This window comes from Lingula anatina, chromosome 5, assembly GCF_051362555.1.
Source record: "Lingula anatina isolate TDL-2025a chromosome 5, LinAna3.0, whole genome shotgun sequence".
NCBI classification, from domain to species: Eukaryota; Metazoa; Brachiopoda; class Lingulata; order Lingulida; family Lingulidae; genus Lingula; species Lingula anatina.
Genome location: NC_141771.1, coordinates 918998 through 933272, shown reverse-complemented (window position 1 = coordinate 933272; position 14275 = coordinate 918998). Strand labels below are relative to the sequence as shown.

The window sequence follows — 14275 nt, the reverse complement described above, 5'->3', positions numbered from 1 at the left end:
TGGCGGTGCAAGGATGACAGGTACACCTCGGGTTCATTTAATTTATTGCACTTTGGTATTTTATCATTCTTGCTACTTCCAGGAAAGACTGTTGTAGCTACCCCTAGGCTAGAGCCATATGTAACCTTAGAACGTATTACTATTCACGTAGACAGCATTATAGGCCGAAATACACAATGCGTAATTTGTTATACCATAGAAGTAGACTTACGTTGATTACGTATAGAATACGGGTATGTTCTAATACAGAGCGCCGTCAACAGAATCTTCAGTCCAAGTCTCAGTATACACATTTCAATTTAGTAGTTTAACTAAAAGTCACGCCCCAATCAACGTGAGATACGCAGGATCTCATATATTTTCCATGAAGTAGGGTTATCATCTGATATTGTCAAGTTTTAGGTAAGAAGTTGGTAAGGGGATTCATTTGAAGATAATATATTCTTAATAAAGTATAATATGAAGGAAAAGCAAAATAAGTAGGACTTATGTAAAGTTTCGGCAGACAATGGAAGCGCTCTGTAGTAACCTCTTACGTTTGCCGTGCCTCTCTGCTGAATTGAAGATTTTGGTTTTATCTGATAACCCCCCCCCCCCCCCGCCCCGCCCAGCCCTCTCTTTCCAACCCCTGCCACCGTTTTATGTGAAATTTCTAAAGAAAGATTACAGACAAAATAACGCTGAAGGAACATTCAGGTACAACACTTGATACATTTATTATTTCTTGGTGCTTCAGGTTTGACAACGTAAAAATTCTAACAATCGTATAACTTTATCTGTGTACCTACTAGTTGACGTGCTTGTGAGTATTGCACTTAGAGTACCGAGTCAGAATAAAAGTCATTTCTCCTCATATGAATATATTAAAAAAAAAAAACTTGCCGAGGATTTCAGTTCTGGTTACACATTACAAACTATTCCACCTCATCTGGTAGTGCGACGCCATCAAATTTTCACAAAAAAAAACTTTTCAGTTTGAACAGTATATTTACAATAATTCTAACCGATAGAATAATTAAAATGGTTATTAATTAATTCCTTCAGTGCCTATAAATCAACAATTACTGTACTGAAATTAAGAAAAACTGTCTGGTGCCTTAAATGTAACTTTTCTTCCTAACACAGACTGTATCTCAACATGAGCTGGGTAAGTATTGCACTTTCTAAAAAAAAAAAATCCATATACATGTACAGGTCCTCATTTTCTCTATATGACTGGTGCAATAGTTAGGGCTGACTGACTTGTGTATAAAATATATCATTTCTTAAATGCTGTTCACAGTGCTCGGCTCTTAACTTCAAACTCCACTGAACCCCACTCCCAAAAAAAGTTAAATAAAAAACTGATCTGCATGTAAAATGGCAAGCAATGTCAGGTGAGGAGCAATCTAAGGTCCCATACAGAACAGGGTACTAACTAGTCCGATGGTCAGATATGGCCGACCCACTTGAATACTTCCACACGGGGAATCTATTCAGTGTTTATTAGCGGATGAGATGACAAGCTTTGTAGTGGGTTGCCACATTTGACCCTGGGACTAGTTAGTCCCCTACTCTGAATGGGGCTTACCCTTCCCTTCCACCTGTAACAAAATCTTACATCTACGGCTGTATTCCCAGAGCTTTTAGATCGATCTATCCCCGCAGGGAGTCTCACTAGATTACTGTCAGATAATCCGGCTTAAATGTCCGTCCCGCCTACTACAAGCTGTAAGGGGGTAATTAACTTTCGGGTCCGCTCGGCTGACAGCTATTTAGCGTGAACCCCCAGGGAGTTAGGTCGATCTATAGTGGATCGATCTAATTTCTGGAAATGGGGTCTACCACTGATAACACATTCACTACTGCTTTACAGTACAATATAGCAGTAGCTGAAAAAAACAGTTTTATCTTATATCCATCATATCTTGTAACATATTACAATACATGAGCAATAATGTGCATTAGCTTGGTAGTTGGATCATATATGATAATTACATAACACCAGCTGAAAACAATCTCATACTGTTAGCTTGATAATAGTAAGAACTCAGGTCAGTCTGATGAAGGCTTATGTCCATGCTGGTCGCAAGCAAATGGTACTCATTTTCAGCTTGCATTGAATAATTATCATATATGATATTCCACTACAGTTAGATTTAAACATATAACACTAATTATTCATTCACTGTATTATATTTTGAAAGACATTTTAGCTTGTAACTTTATAGTTTCTTTTATACACCTCACTCCATTCATAATTAAGCATATTGATAACCTCATACATCTACAAGGATGGCATTTATGTTGAGACAGCAGATGTGTGATTTTTCTCATCTTATATCTTCCAATTTTTCTGTAAAACTTCAATAAAATCACAACCCCTGCTCAAAAATTACAATTTGTATCAAAAAATATCCATATACTTCAAGTTTTTTTCACAAATTCAGATTTGACATTTTCCTCCTGGGGCAGCTCCCTCAGCACTTTATATCAACAGAAGTATTCAAATGTTTTCAGTTTTTTCACAAAAGGTTTCACAATTCACATTCAGTAATTTCCTCCCACAGCTGGCCTGCTCTCTCTACCTGCACCACAGAGCGACATCTTCTCTGGATATCCAGGTATTCCAGGTGTTCTGACAGATGTAAACTTGAAAAATTATGAGCATTTTCTGAAATACCCAGAAGACAGCTTCCGTCCGCACTTGTATGTACAGTAAGAACTTTTACACAGTGTTTCAGAAATAACATCACAGGTGTCATTTCCTCACATGGCAGATTATATGGCAATTAATAAGTAATAACATTGTAAATTTGAAACTGCACAACACTGGGTTTCATATATCAATGGAATACATCAGATATAACATGATGACAATTATCCCCAAATTTAATACACTTCACATACACCAAAGGCATCATCAAAATGAATTAACTTTTTGGACTAGTCAAATAAACACCTGCCTTTGGAATCACAATCTACTCTTTATTCAGAATAACCTATGATTTAAATTCTATGGGAATTCAATAATTCTGTTCTTTTGCTTAGAAAACCAGTCTGTATTTGTCCGACTTTAGTGAAAATAATCTACTCTCAAATCCTCAGCACACACTCACTGAAGTATTGAGCAGACAGGAATGCCTCACATGGACCCTAGCAGAGATTAACTTACATTACCTACATTAAAAAATATAAAAAAAAAAAAAAAAAGCTATCACACTTACTACATTTCCACTTAATTTTTATTCTCTCACATGATGTACTTAGCCACCAATAGATGGCAGTTCAGTAGTTATCCTGGGCAAATGTAATATTATCTACTGTTATACCACTAATAAAATTTACATAACACCAATATCATATTATTTAACCATAATTATATTAGTTTCTCAAATGAGTGAATGTTTTTGAGTTATAATTTCAATAGAATTAGAATGCTATCTATGTATACCTTTGATATTGGAACTTACATTAGCAACTGACCTTCACTGCAATTTCCCCACATGCCAGAGATACTGGTCAAATAAAAGATGAAAAGGATTTCCCCATTCTTGATCTGGAGGAAAACTGGAGCAAACATGGCATCAAAGAGGCTATCTGGGAGCAACGGAAAACCCACCACTCAACAGAAAAGGAGACCCCAGGTTTTACCTTTCACACACACATGGGAAGGGGCACTGGAGACGATTGCCAGTCATGTGACAGTACCAGTAGATCAGGTGACCAGTCCATCCACGCCATTTTCCTAGCTAGAAGTCTCAGGTTAAGACTGCAACTTCAGTCAGTTGCTAACTCAAGTTCCAGTATCAGAGTTACATACAGTTATCATTACATTAGTTTCTCTTCCAAACAAGAAGAATTGTCAGTTCTTTCTGAAGGGCAACTTACACAGTTTTTCTTCTCTGAAATGTTTCAACCAAAACTGATATGATTTCAAACGCTATACACAGAATACAGGTTCTAATGCTTTGCTCAAATGTACGAGATTCTTCAGTTTACCACTGTGTTACAATGTGCGTCACTAAGTCCTGTCAGTTCACAGCAACTTGGAACATCTTGACTCAAAAGCCAAGTCAAAGGTTAGTCTTTTTCAATAATTCTTGCCTAAAAATATTAATCTAACTTTAGCGAGGATAAATGTTTAGTAGTGTGCAAATTTTTAGCAGCACTTGTCCTCAGATGTTAACCATTACTAACAGTAACCTACTGTCTTTTAATAATAATTTTAATTAGACTGACCTAATTTTTATGAATGAATGCCACGACTCCACCAACCAAAAAGTGAGCTCCACAAAGATCAAATACAGCAAGAGATAATTTCTGTGTTGTAAATTGTTTCAAAACCAGTGTATCATTCATTACATGCCTCCAATATGTGCTGTATGTATATGAGCACCAGTTGAAACACATGTGAATCCTGATTTATATCTATACACTGTAGGAAGCCACATAAACACATTAAAAAGTACCTCTCAAATTTTGTATTTATGAGTTCCCATCCATAAACTTGTGATTAACTCTCCATCCCCCTGCTGTGATCCTGGATTCACTTGCAGTTAGGGTGGAATAAGAGTCAAAAAAAATTTGTTAAACAAGTGACGAATGTAACTGTAAACACTGTAGAAAGCACATCTTTTCTACTGAAATTATCTAAGTGCTCTGGAAAACTTAACATGCCTTTGACAATCTTGTTTTTAACAACACCAGAACACAACACCAAGCCAGTCAAGCTGTTAGCACAGTTGGAAAACACATGGGAAACCACTATCACTGAGACCAACTCTTGGACGACTGGATTCCCATGCCTAGATTGATCTAACAGGATCGATCCATCTCCAAGGGGATCTAGCTAAATTGCTTTTAGCTTAAGCACGCCTTCTGAAGCTGTTAAATGATAATTAATTACCCCTCAAGCAGCAGTAGGAGTGCCAGACATCTCAGCCCCTTAAGTTGATTGCAATTTAAAGAGAATCCCCTTGGAGACAGATCCATCCACAGTTAGTACGATAGGGGCTGGGAATGATCCCTTATTCTTGGTATTCCTGAAGCTGTAGCGTCTGCTCCTCGGCCAGTGGTTGTCTCTTGTAGTCTGGGTGACTGACCACGTAAATGACCACCAGACCCAGACACAGCAATGCCAGTCCCAGCATGTTGGTCAGTAGTCGCTCAGGGTCCTGGAGACTGGACGTCCTGCAATGACCACAGGGGGGAACCTTTTAATATCCCAATTAATAGTCATTTATAAGAGACCATTCAGAACATAAGATCCAAGGACTTACTGATCCAGGGATCAAATATGGCAGACCCTTCATGAAAGAAGAGCTGACTAATCTACCAATGCTCTCCACGCCTCAACACATGCCATTAATGGAATAAATGGACAGTGCATGTGGAGGCTCACATATTTTATTATCTAAAATAGATTTAATTTAAAATGTAAACTAATTTTAAACAAATTAACAATGTATGATTTCTTCCCTATATACAAACCGTTGCTAGAGCTTTCATGCATATATCTCAAATAATGTTCGTTTAATATAAGACCTGTCATACTTACAAACCAATAAATCCTATTTTTTCTATCATCCCCATGAAGGCTGTGGCTATAGCCATGACGTATATCGCCATTCCCCAGAAACGGTGGAGAGGCATGTACAACTCTCGCGCATTCTGGCTCAGCTTGGGCCATAGGTAGCTTACAAAGCCAAAGACAAACTGAAAGAAAATCCCAGTCATTATTACATTAAGGATGTCATTTCATCACTCAATGTCATTAAGTAAAATTCAAAGCACTTGAGAAACAAAAAGAAAAGCAAAAGTTTATTTTTGCACAATGTTTAAGATAAATAGCTTGGGTAGAGTTCATGTTACAATAACAAACCATCTTCATACTTGGTTTAAAACTTATCTAACCTTCTGACCAAAGCCAAACTACTTATATTTTCAACTATTTCTTAACCAGGTATGTATGCGACTGATTAGGTATTTTAATCAATGAACTAAACACTAATATTCATTTACAGGGACAAACTTTTCAAAATTATCAAGAGGCCTATTTTCAAGTTTCACACAATTTTCAAAGTGTAAGCAGAGAATCGTCTTCAAATAAAATTTTCCAGACAGACTTTCAGTTTTCAAGTTTTTATCATAGAAAGTGTCTGTCCCAGCAATACCTGACTGGCAAAGAGAATCACAGTGGCGAGACCCATCCAGGCATGCCAGCTGTACAGATTGGGGATGGGCTTGGGTTTGGCGAGATTGTGAGAGTCGAACACGGCTTTCAGTCCCACAGCTGCAAATATGATGGCTCCCGCATGGAGACAGGTGTGGACTATCTTGATGTACAGCTTCCTCTCGTAGCGGAAGACGCGGTACGCTAACATGGCTGGAAATAGATTTCAGTTTTAGACTTTTTTGTTTGTAAACTAGGCCTAGTACAGTACATATTTTATAATAACTATGACAATGCCTATGAATTAGTACTTGCGATACACATTTTAATGACAACAAAAAATGTTCAAACATGACGCCAGCTCTGATGAGTAAGTTGAGCAAATGGACAAAACTTACTCTTCTAAAGAGAAAGCTGTATTTTTAAACACACCACATATTGCTATCTTAAACACACCAGCTCTCATTTGAATGAGGAAAGTTGAGAAAATATGACTGTTTGCAGCAAAAACTATCATAGTTTCAGTTCAAAATTTTCATTTGGAAAAAGTCCTTTCTTTCATTTATTATACATCTTGCTTGACCACACAAACTAGTACAATACCAAATTAAAAATTTCAAGGTCGACTAAACTATAAAATTTCCTAAAAACAACACAAATTTTCCACTTTTTCTTAGTTAAACTAGAACGTGTGGAACATTTGAATGAAACTGTAAATTTAACTAAAAACAACACATTTTCCACTTTTTCATAGCCAAATTAGAACGTGTGGAACATTTGAATCAAACTATAAATTTAACTAAAAACAACACAAATTTTCCACTTTTTCTTAGCCAAATTAGAACATGTGGAACATTTGAATCAAACTATAAATTTAACTAAAAACAACACAAATTTTCCACTTTTTCTTAGCCAAATTAGAACATGTGGAACATTTGAATCAAACTATAAATTTAACTAAAAACAACACAAATTTTCCACTTTTTCTTAGCCAAACTAGAACGTGTGGAACATTTGAATCAAACTATAAATTTAACTAAAAACAAATTTTACACTCTTTTTTTTAGCCAAACTAGACTGTGTAGAACATCTGAACAAATTAAAAGTGTCCAAAGTGTCTAGGACCCCATTTCCATAGATTTTAGATCGATCTATCCCTGTGGGGAGTCTCACTAGATTACTGTCAGCTTAGCTGGCTTAAGCGTCTGTCCGGCCTACTAAAAGCTGTAAGGGGGTAATTAACTATGGTGTCCGCTCGGCTGTCTGCAATTTAACTTAAACCCCCAGGGAGTTAGGTCGATCTAAATCTTAATCCCTGGATCGATCTAAATCTCTGGGAATACACCCTAGGACACAGGAGAGGTCCACCCTCTGTCCATCACACTCACCATCTCCATACAAGAACACCAGCCCCAAGACCATAAACAAGGGGTGGTAGTTAAACTCTAGCCCAGGGTTCTCCATCCAGCCAAACCCCCCGTGGAAGTGACCCATCCATACCCCGACCATCACCACCACCAGTACCCCCAGGATCTGTGACAGCACCACGAATAGCGTGAAGAACCGCAGCGAGGTCGGCTGTGGCTGGATCTCATCGTAACTCTTCTGCATCTTGCTGTACTATGGGGCTGACTTAAACCTAAAATATAAAATAAATAATGAACTAATACTTAATCATTTCTTAATCAATTAATTAATCAATTGATCATCACAAAAATCTAATGTCTTCCTTGGTTCATAATTTGTGACCTACCCAGAAAATGTCATCATGCATCTGTACACTGACAGAGAAAACAAACTGTAACAAAAACACAACCCCTTCAGGCCCGTAGCCAGCAATTTCAAAAGGGGGGTTATTTTTCTGAAAAAATGGACCTTTTCCCAAAAAAAACTTCATGTACCTAGATCAAATTTTACCCAGAGTGGACCTTTTTCCAGCAAAAGGGGCGGTTCTTTCGACCCCCCCCCCCCCCCCAAACTCCCCCTGGCTATGGGCCTGCCTTTGCCAGAGATAATAAATGAATAAAATGCTGTACTAGGCTTTAGTTTAAAAATATTTTTCATAAAAGGTAAAATCAGTTTAACTACTCTGCATAGAACTCCTACTAGTACATATCATATGAAGTCATGTCATTCTGAAGTTCATCTTTTACACCCCTACTAGTATTTATCATTGAAAACATTTATATTGCTGTTCATAACCTTTACTTAATAAATAAATGTTTTTACATCAGGAAGCATAAAGTTCTCTTGGCAGCACGTGTGATAAACTATGAAAACATAAACACAATTAATCTGCTATTCTGATGTATTGTACATTTATAAAGTGAGTGATGAGCACCCTGAATCTCAAGGGCCAGCCATGACTTATCTCAACCCAGATGTGAACATGCACATAACAGACCAGGAGTATTTCTACTTCCCAGTACACTGTGACATGCGGGGAGAGGACAAATATAGCAGACAAATATAGCGGAAATTAAGAGTCATTTCCATAGCCACTGTGTCATTACTTTCCCCAGATGCACATTTGATGTGACATTTTACCAGATTAATTACTGAACAGGAACACAGAGGGCAGCGGGCAGTTATAGTACTAGTACTCACACTGGGCGAACTATTTGCCACCATCTCCCTCTGCCTACTTCACAGGCCTTCCCAACTACCAGACTCGGCACCTACGGGTCCAGAATAAACCGGTATATCTGACCACACAACCCGTTTTCAAGGTGTGTGTCAGATCGCATAAAAGAGTATCATACCCTATCACAAATTCTGTAAGCCTACCTGTCATCCGGGTATCGCGTCTCGTTTTCGTCAAGTAGAAGTCGTATGAATACAACAGACGACTCCCTCAATCAGGGGGTGGAAACGCGCTACTTATATGATTAAGACGAGCCTAGCCGTCAGTACCGGTTATTGTTTTGTGACCTTGAGGAGCAATTAGGTTTGGTCGTTGCGGCACGCATGAACAGTAGTTGAACTACCACACCTGGGTCTTTTGTTTTTGACAACTGTTCACTCGTCATCGAGGCGCTTGTTCAAGACTACAGGCTGATATCTACTAGTACTACCAGTGGCTTCATTAGTAACGTTCCCACAATACTTAAGTTTTCTGTCCGTGCGTACAAACCCTGAAAAAGGACAGCCTCGCTGACGAGAACAATGGACGTTTCTTACCCCTCTCTAGGATTACCCCTGCTCTCAATCTCGTCCATCCCGGTAGTCATGAAAATATTTAACCCCCGACAGAATATGCTTCCGCTATCAAAATTAGGTCTACTTTTCTAAATTAATATACAAGTTTGCAAAACATCATTGGCTATGTCCGAACCTAAATTTTATGTTAAAAATTGCGGTACTGTCAGATTTTAGCATAAACAGAGAAAATTGCAGCAGCGCATGAATCTAGATGAGATGCACTACTTTCCAACCCCGCTTAGGATCATTGCTATCACATCGCGCACAGGCAAAATCAGTGTGGTGGCTGATACTCTGTAATGCGATCTGACACACACCTTGAAAACGGGTAGTGTGGTCTGATAAACCGGTTTATACTGGACCCGTAGGTGCCGAGTCTGGTAGTTGGGAAGGCCTGCTTCAGAGCTTTTGTCACTGTACTAGCAGTAGTCTACTAGTAGGCACTATTCAGCATGATTTGGTCAGGAGCACTGGGAAACATCAGAATAATTCTCAACCAAATATTTTTTTATAATTCTGAAGACTTTCATAAATCTGCACACATGTGTTCATGTCATAATTTTTTTTTTTTTTTGACTATATTTGTCACTTCACTTTAAGATCAATTTATATAGACAAGCATGTACACACGTGTGTGTGTGGGTGTGTCTGTGTGCATGTGTGTGTTTTAGGGTATCTCTTTTATGAAACAATCTAACGTTCACTACTACAACATTTGTCTCTTCATTTTCATATTAAGTGTGTTCAAGTTTAGGGAAGGGTCTATTCAGTAAAACAATAAAATTCAAGATACATACTAGTACAGAGTTTAATTATTTTTCATGCCAGGCAGATACGGAAGATCAATCTTCAACACTGCCATCAGTGTTTTTATCAAGGTGCCAATATCACCAGTAGATAATTACCTGACGTAATAACACCACCCAACATAACTCTCAACATGCAGTCAGATACTACACTTCCTTTCCTTGTGAAAAATATGAGAAAGTGTCCACACAAGATTTGGATGGACTGAATGGGTTTTTTTTAAAACCTTTTATATGGCTTCAAAGGGCTGTGACTGGATTGTAGTAGGATTCTGTGATTATAGCAGAAATCTGTCCATAGATTCATGTGTTTTCAACGTGTTAATTACGTTATAATGCAAGATAATGAAATGTATTCAATTATTTCCAGCCATTCATACAGGAAAAAAAATGGAAATAATGATCTAAAGACTAGAGAACAGATCAGTATGACTAGATGATAGTACACCTGGCTGATTAACAGTATAAAGACTTAAGTATAAAGACCGAATCAAAGAAGTCTGAGTGAATGCGGCGACAAAAATCAATACACAGCAGATGCAAGATTGCAGCCAGTATAATATGAGGTTGACTGCAGCTTCAACTTCTCCTGGCAGATTAAATATAAACTGATCTGGGGTTTGTTAATTGGGATCACGCATCAATAGAAAACACACCCACGATTAGACTATACCGCTTTTTTTCTTTCCTTCAATTTCTCCTGGCAGATTAAATATAAACTGATTTGGAGTTTGTTAATTGGGACCATACATCAATACACACCCACGATTAGACTAGATTGCTCTCTTGCTTTCTCTCTCATTCTCTCTCTCTCTCTCTCTCTCTTTCTGTCTCACTCTCCCTTTCTCCCTCTCTCTCTCTCTCTCTCTCTCTCTCTATTTCGCTCTCCTTTTCTCATTCTCTCGTTCTCCCTTCTCTCTCTCCCTCTCTCTCCATCCCTCTCTCTCTCTTCCCATTTTTCTTTCGTCACATATAATGGAAAAGATATGTTACCATGGCTGAGAAATCTCCCACAACAAGATTCTGGCATTTGGATAAAAGAATAAGCAAAGCAATTGATAATTATGTGTCAACATATATCCTCACTGGGTGAGCAGGAATGATGAACAATTTTTTTTTTCATTTTTGCTACTCAACAATCCACGGTTTGGAAAGAGGGTCATTAATGTATATTAAGCATTGGGTAAGCAGGAATGATGAACAATCTTTTCATTTTTTTCCACGTCACTCAACAATTCATGGCTTAGAAAGAGGGTCATTCATGTATATAAAACAAAAATACAGAATTATAAACAATGTAAGCCTGAAGCAATTACTAGTACCCGAAGCAATTATCTGCTCACAATTCCACTGGTAGGAACAGATATATATCCACTGGTATTGGGTTGCTGTAGAATGACATATGGGGAGAGTTTGTGGCTGATAATTACAATTCTTATGTGAACAGCATCAAGAACTAGTACTGGCTTCTATTTTCAATGTTTATCAAGTATTATTAAATTATTCCTTTCGAAAGAAGTTGGTACTATTGAGTCAGTTGATTTGGGTGTAGAGACTCATTCAAATGCCAATTATACTCACACTTCATGTCAAATAATGAATAAAATGATGTCAAATGACACATACAGAAAGATGAAGTCTTCATGAGTTCTCAGGTAGAATAACAACCTACACATCCCATTATAAACTGACTACTAGTACAGAAACTGACTACTAGTATAGATGTGACACTATAACAGGCTGACTTGGGGCATTTTGGTTCAATATTCTGAGTGATCATTCTTGATAGCATGAATGTGAACTCGGGATGAAAAGACTCACTGTGAACTGTAGGTGCATGTATGAACATTTGTGTCAGTGTGTGTGTGTGTGTTTTTTTTTTTGTGCAAAGACCCGAGCTCTATGTGGATTACATCAAATCAGAGCTACTTGCTACAGGTAAAAGTTCTTGAATTTTCAAAAATTCTAAAGCATCAGACATCTTTATCTAAGACACCTACCAAAAAAAAAGGCATATTAAATTACCTTACTGTTGTGTTCATTTCTTTCAAAACCAAAAGGAAGAAAACTGAAATAATATGACTCAATGTCAAATGAGACATCACAAAGATAAGACCTTTATAAAAGCATGTATTTCTCAGTAGTGAGCTACCCAGACAACAGACCAGCAGGTTTTCCAGGTACTGTTACCAGCAATGTTATTTTCTTTTCAGAAATGAGTATTAAGTTTCTACTATCAAGGATGTTATTTTTTCATCCCTGGCTAACTCTCAAAAAAAAAAGGAAAAAAGAAGGTTGTTATAATGGACTGTAGACCTGAATAAGCAGCTAGCGAACAGCATTTTAATAACAATAACATATAGACATTGTTCAACCTTATGCTGCCTAGAACTGAAAAAAAAAAAAACTTCATATTTTTTATATATAATACATTATCTCAAAAACATTTTCACAAGATACATGCCTTAATTAGTCTGCAGTTGCTCTTTGGTTCTCTGACCCTGAGGTAATCAAATATACTGAACCATATATCAACAGTGGTCAGTGACCTCAATGGACAATAGACTTTAATCAAATTACTCAAATATTTGAATGACAATCACTTTGTCATACTACTAATACTATAGTCCAAATACTGCACAACATGAACTCTGTTGTCGTCTGATTATAGGGATAAGCATGCTGATAAAGTCCTGTTGTCCATCAGTTGTAACAAACCAGAACACTAATTGTATCAGTTTATTAGGTGATTACTAGTACATATAGGTCCATATGTAGATATGTGATGTACATGTAGATATGTGATGTAGTAGTGTCTGACTTATAACAAATATAAAGCAGGTACATTGTACTACAAGCAGGGGTGGAAAGCAAGCATACACCCCATTTCCATAGATTAGATCGACCTACTTTAGATCGACCTAACTCCCTGGGGGTTCACGCTAAATAGCTGTCAGCCGGGCGGACACGAAAGTTAATTATCCCCTTACAGCTTGTAGTAGGCGGGACGGCCATTTAAGTCGAATTATCTGAAAGTAATCTAGTGAGACTCCCCGCGGGGATAGATCAATCTAAAATCTATGGGAATAGAGCCATACAGTACATGGCTCACCAGTGTAAAATGTGATAGTTATTAGTTCATCTGGGATTGGACCTTTGACAAATGGCAAAAGCCAGTGCATACACGAAGAATGAAAATTTTGATTTACCTCAATTAAGGAGAAGTCCATGAATACAAAGTTTAAGGAAACTGACAGAGGACAGTTTAGTGAGAATGGTTCGGCGCGTCTGCACAATAAGTTGCTACCAAATAAATTACGGTAATAAATAATAATTTTAATAATTAAATAAATTTGAGTCAGTAACCTGGTGTGCTGTTGCAATAGCCAGGGTTATTTTCTATTTTCATTACTCGTAGGTCTTCACTGCTTAACGTGTAGGTGTCCAGTTTGTCTTAGAGTGACGCTTCACACTGTCACAGACTCACAGTAATCAGTATCAATGGAGCTGGTACTTTTGTAGTATACCCCCCCCACCCTGTAACTTCCTGAAACTTTCATTTTTCAAACTTTTTTTTACTTTGTCTTTTTCACCTATGTCAAAGCTGTTGAAATAAAATGTTTTTGTAATTACCTGTGGTCTTTTTATTAGTTTTAATCACAGGGTGGCAGGGGCGGACCCAAAGATATTTTCTGACAGTCTTCCAAATTATCTTTGTTGATTTATCCTTCATTTTTGACCGTCTTCCGACAGAAAAAATTAGATACCCATTAATGTAAACTTGAAAATCTGACCGTCTTCCGGAAGACCCAGAAGACGGCCTAAATCCGCCCCTGGGGTGGGGGGTATACTACAAAAGTACCAGAATTCTGTGAGCTTCACACTCGAATATTGCAATCTTAACCCAGCACAGCACAAATAAATGCAATTAAATAACTTTACTCACGCTGAAGATAATGTCCTAATCTATACACAGCAGCACAAGCGCTGAACTTCTCCTCTGTCAACTCGTCGTAAACATATGGCAGAAAAACGAGCTGTTCGCAGATTTTTTCCGGTTTCTGAACAGCGGAAGTTGATCAGATGCGCGCGACTCTGGTTGACCTTTCGCTGA

At 37.7% G+C, this 14275-nt stretch overlaps 1 protein-coding gene across 1 annotated transcript; it reads right to left on the bottom strand.

Annotated features, from left to right (window-relative positions):
• Nucleotides 1-691: 691 nt before the first annotated feature.
• LOC106159746 (ferric reductase SjCytb561-like) lies at nt 692-14275 on the bottom strand. The gene is made up of 5 exons (XM_087012880.1): nt 14108-14275; nt 7543-7793; nt 6156-6367; nt 5540-5697; nt 692-5172 (listed from the first exon to the last, which is right to left on the bottom strand). Exons 2-5 carry the CDS (start codon nt 7763-7765, stop codon nt 5010-5012), a joined length of 756 nt encoding a protein of 251 aa, XP_086869006.1. The 5' UTR covers nt 7766-7793; nt 14108-14275; the 3' UTR covers nt 692-5009.

Coding starts and splice junctions, on each gene's coding strand:
- LOC106159746 (XM_087012880.1), bottom strand. CDS start 7,765: ATGCAGAAGAGTTACGATGAGATCCAGCCACAGCCGACCTCGCTGCGG. Junction 6,368..7,542: donor GGTGTTCTTGTATGGAGATG/GTGAGTGTGATG, acceptor ATCTATTTCCAG/CCATGTTAGCGTACCGCGTC. Junction 5,698..6,155: donor TGATTCTCTTTGCCAGTCAG/GTATTGCTGGGA, acceptor ATTTTCTTTCAG/TTTGTCTTTGGCTTTGTAAG.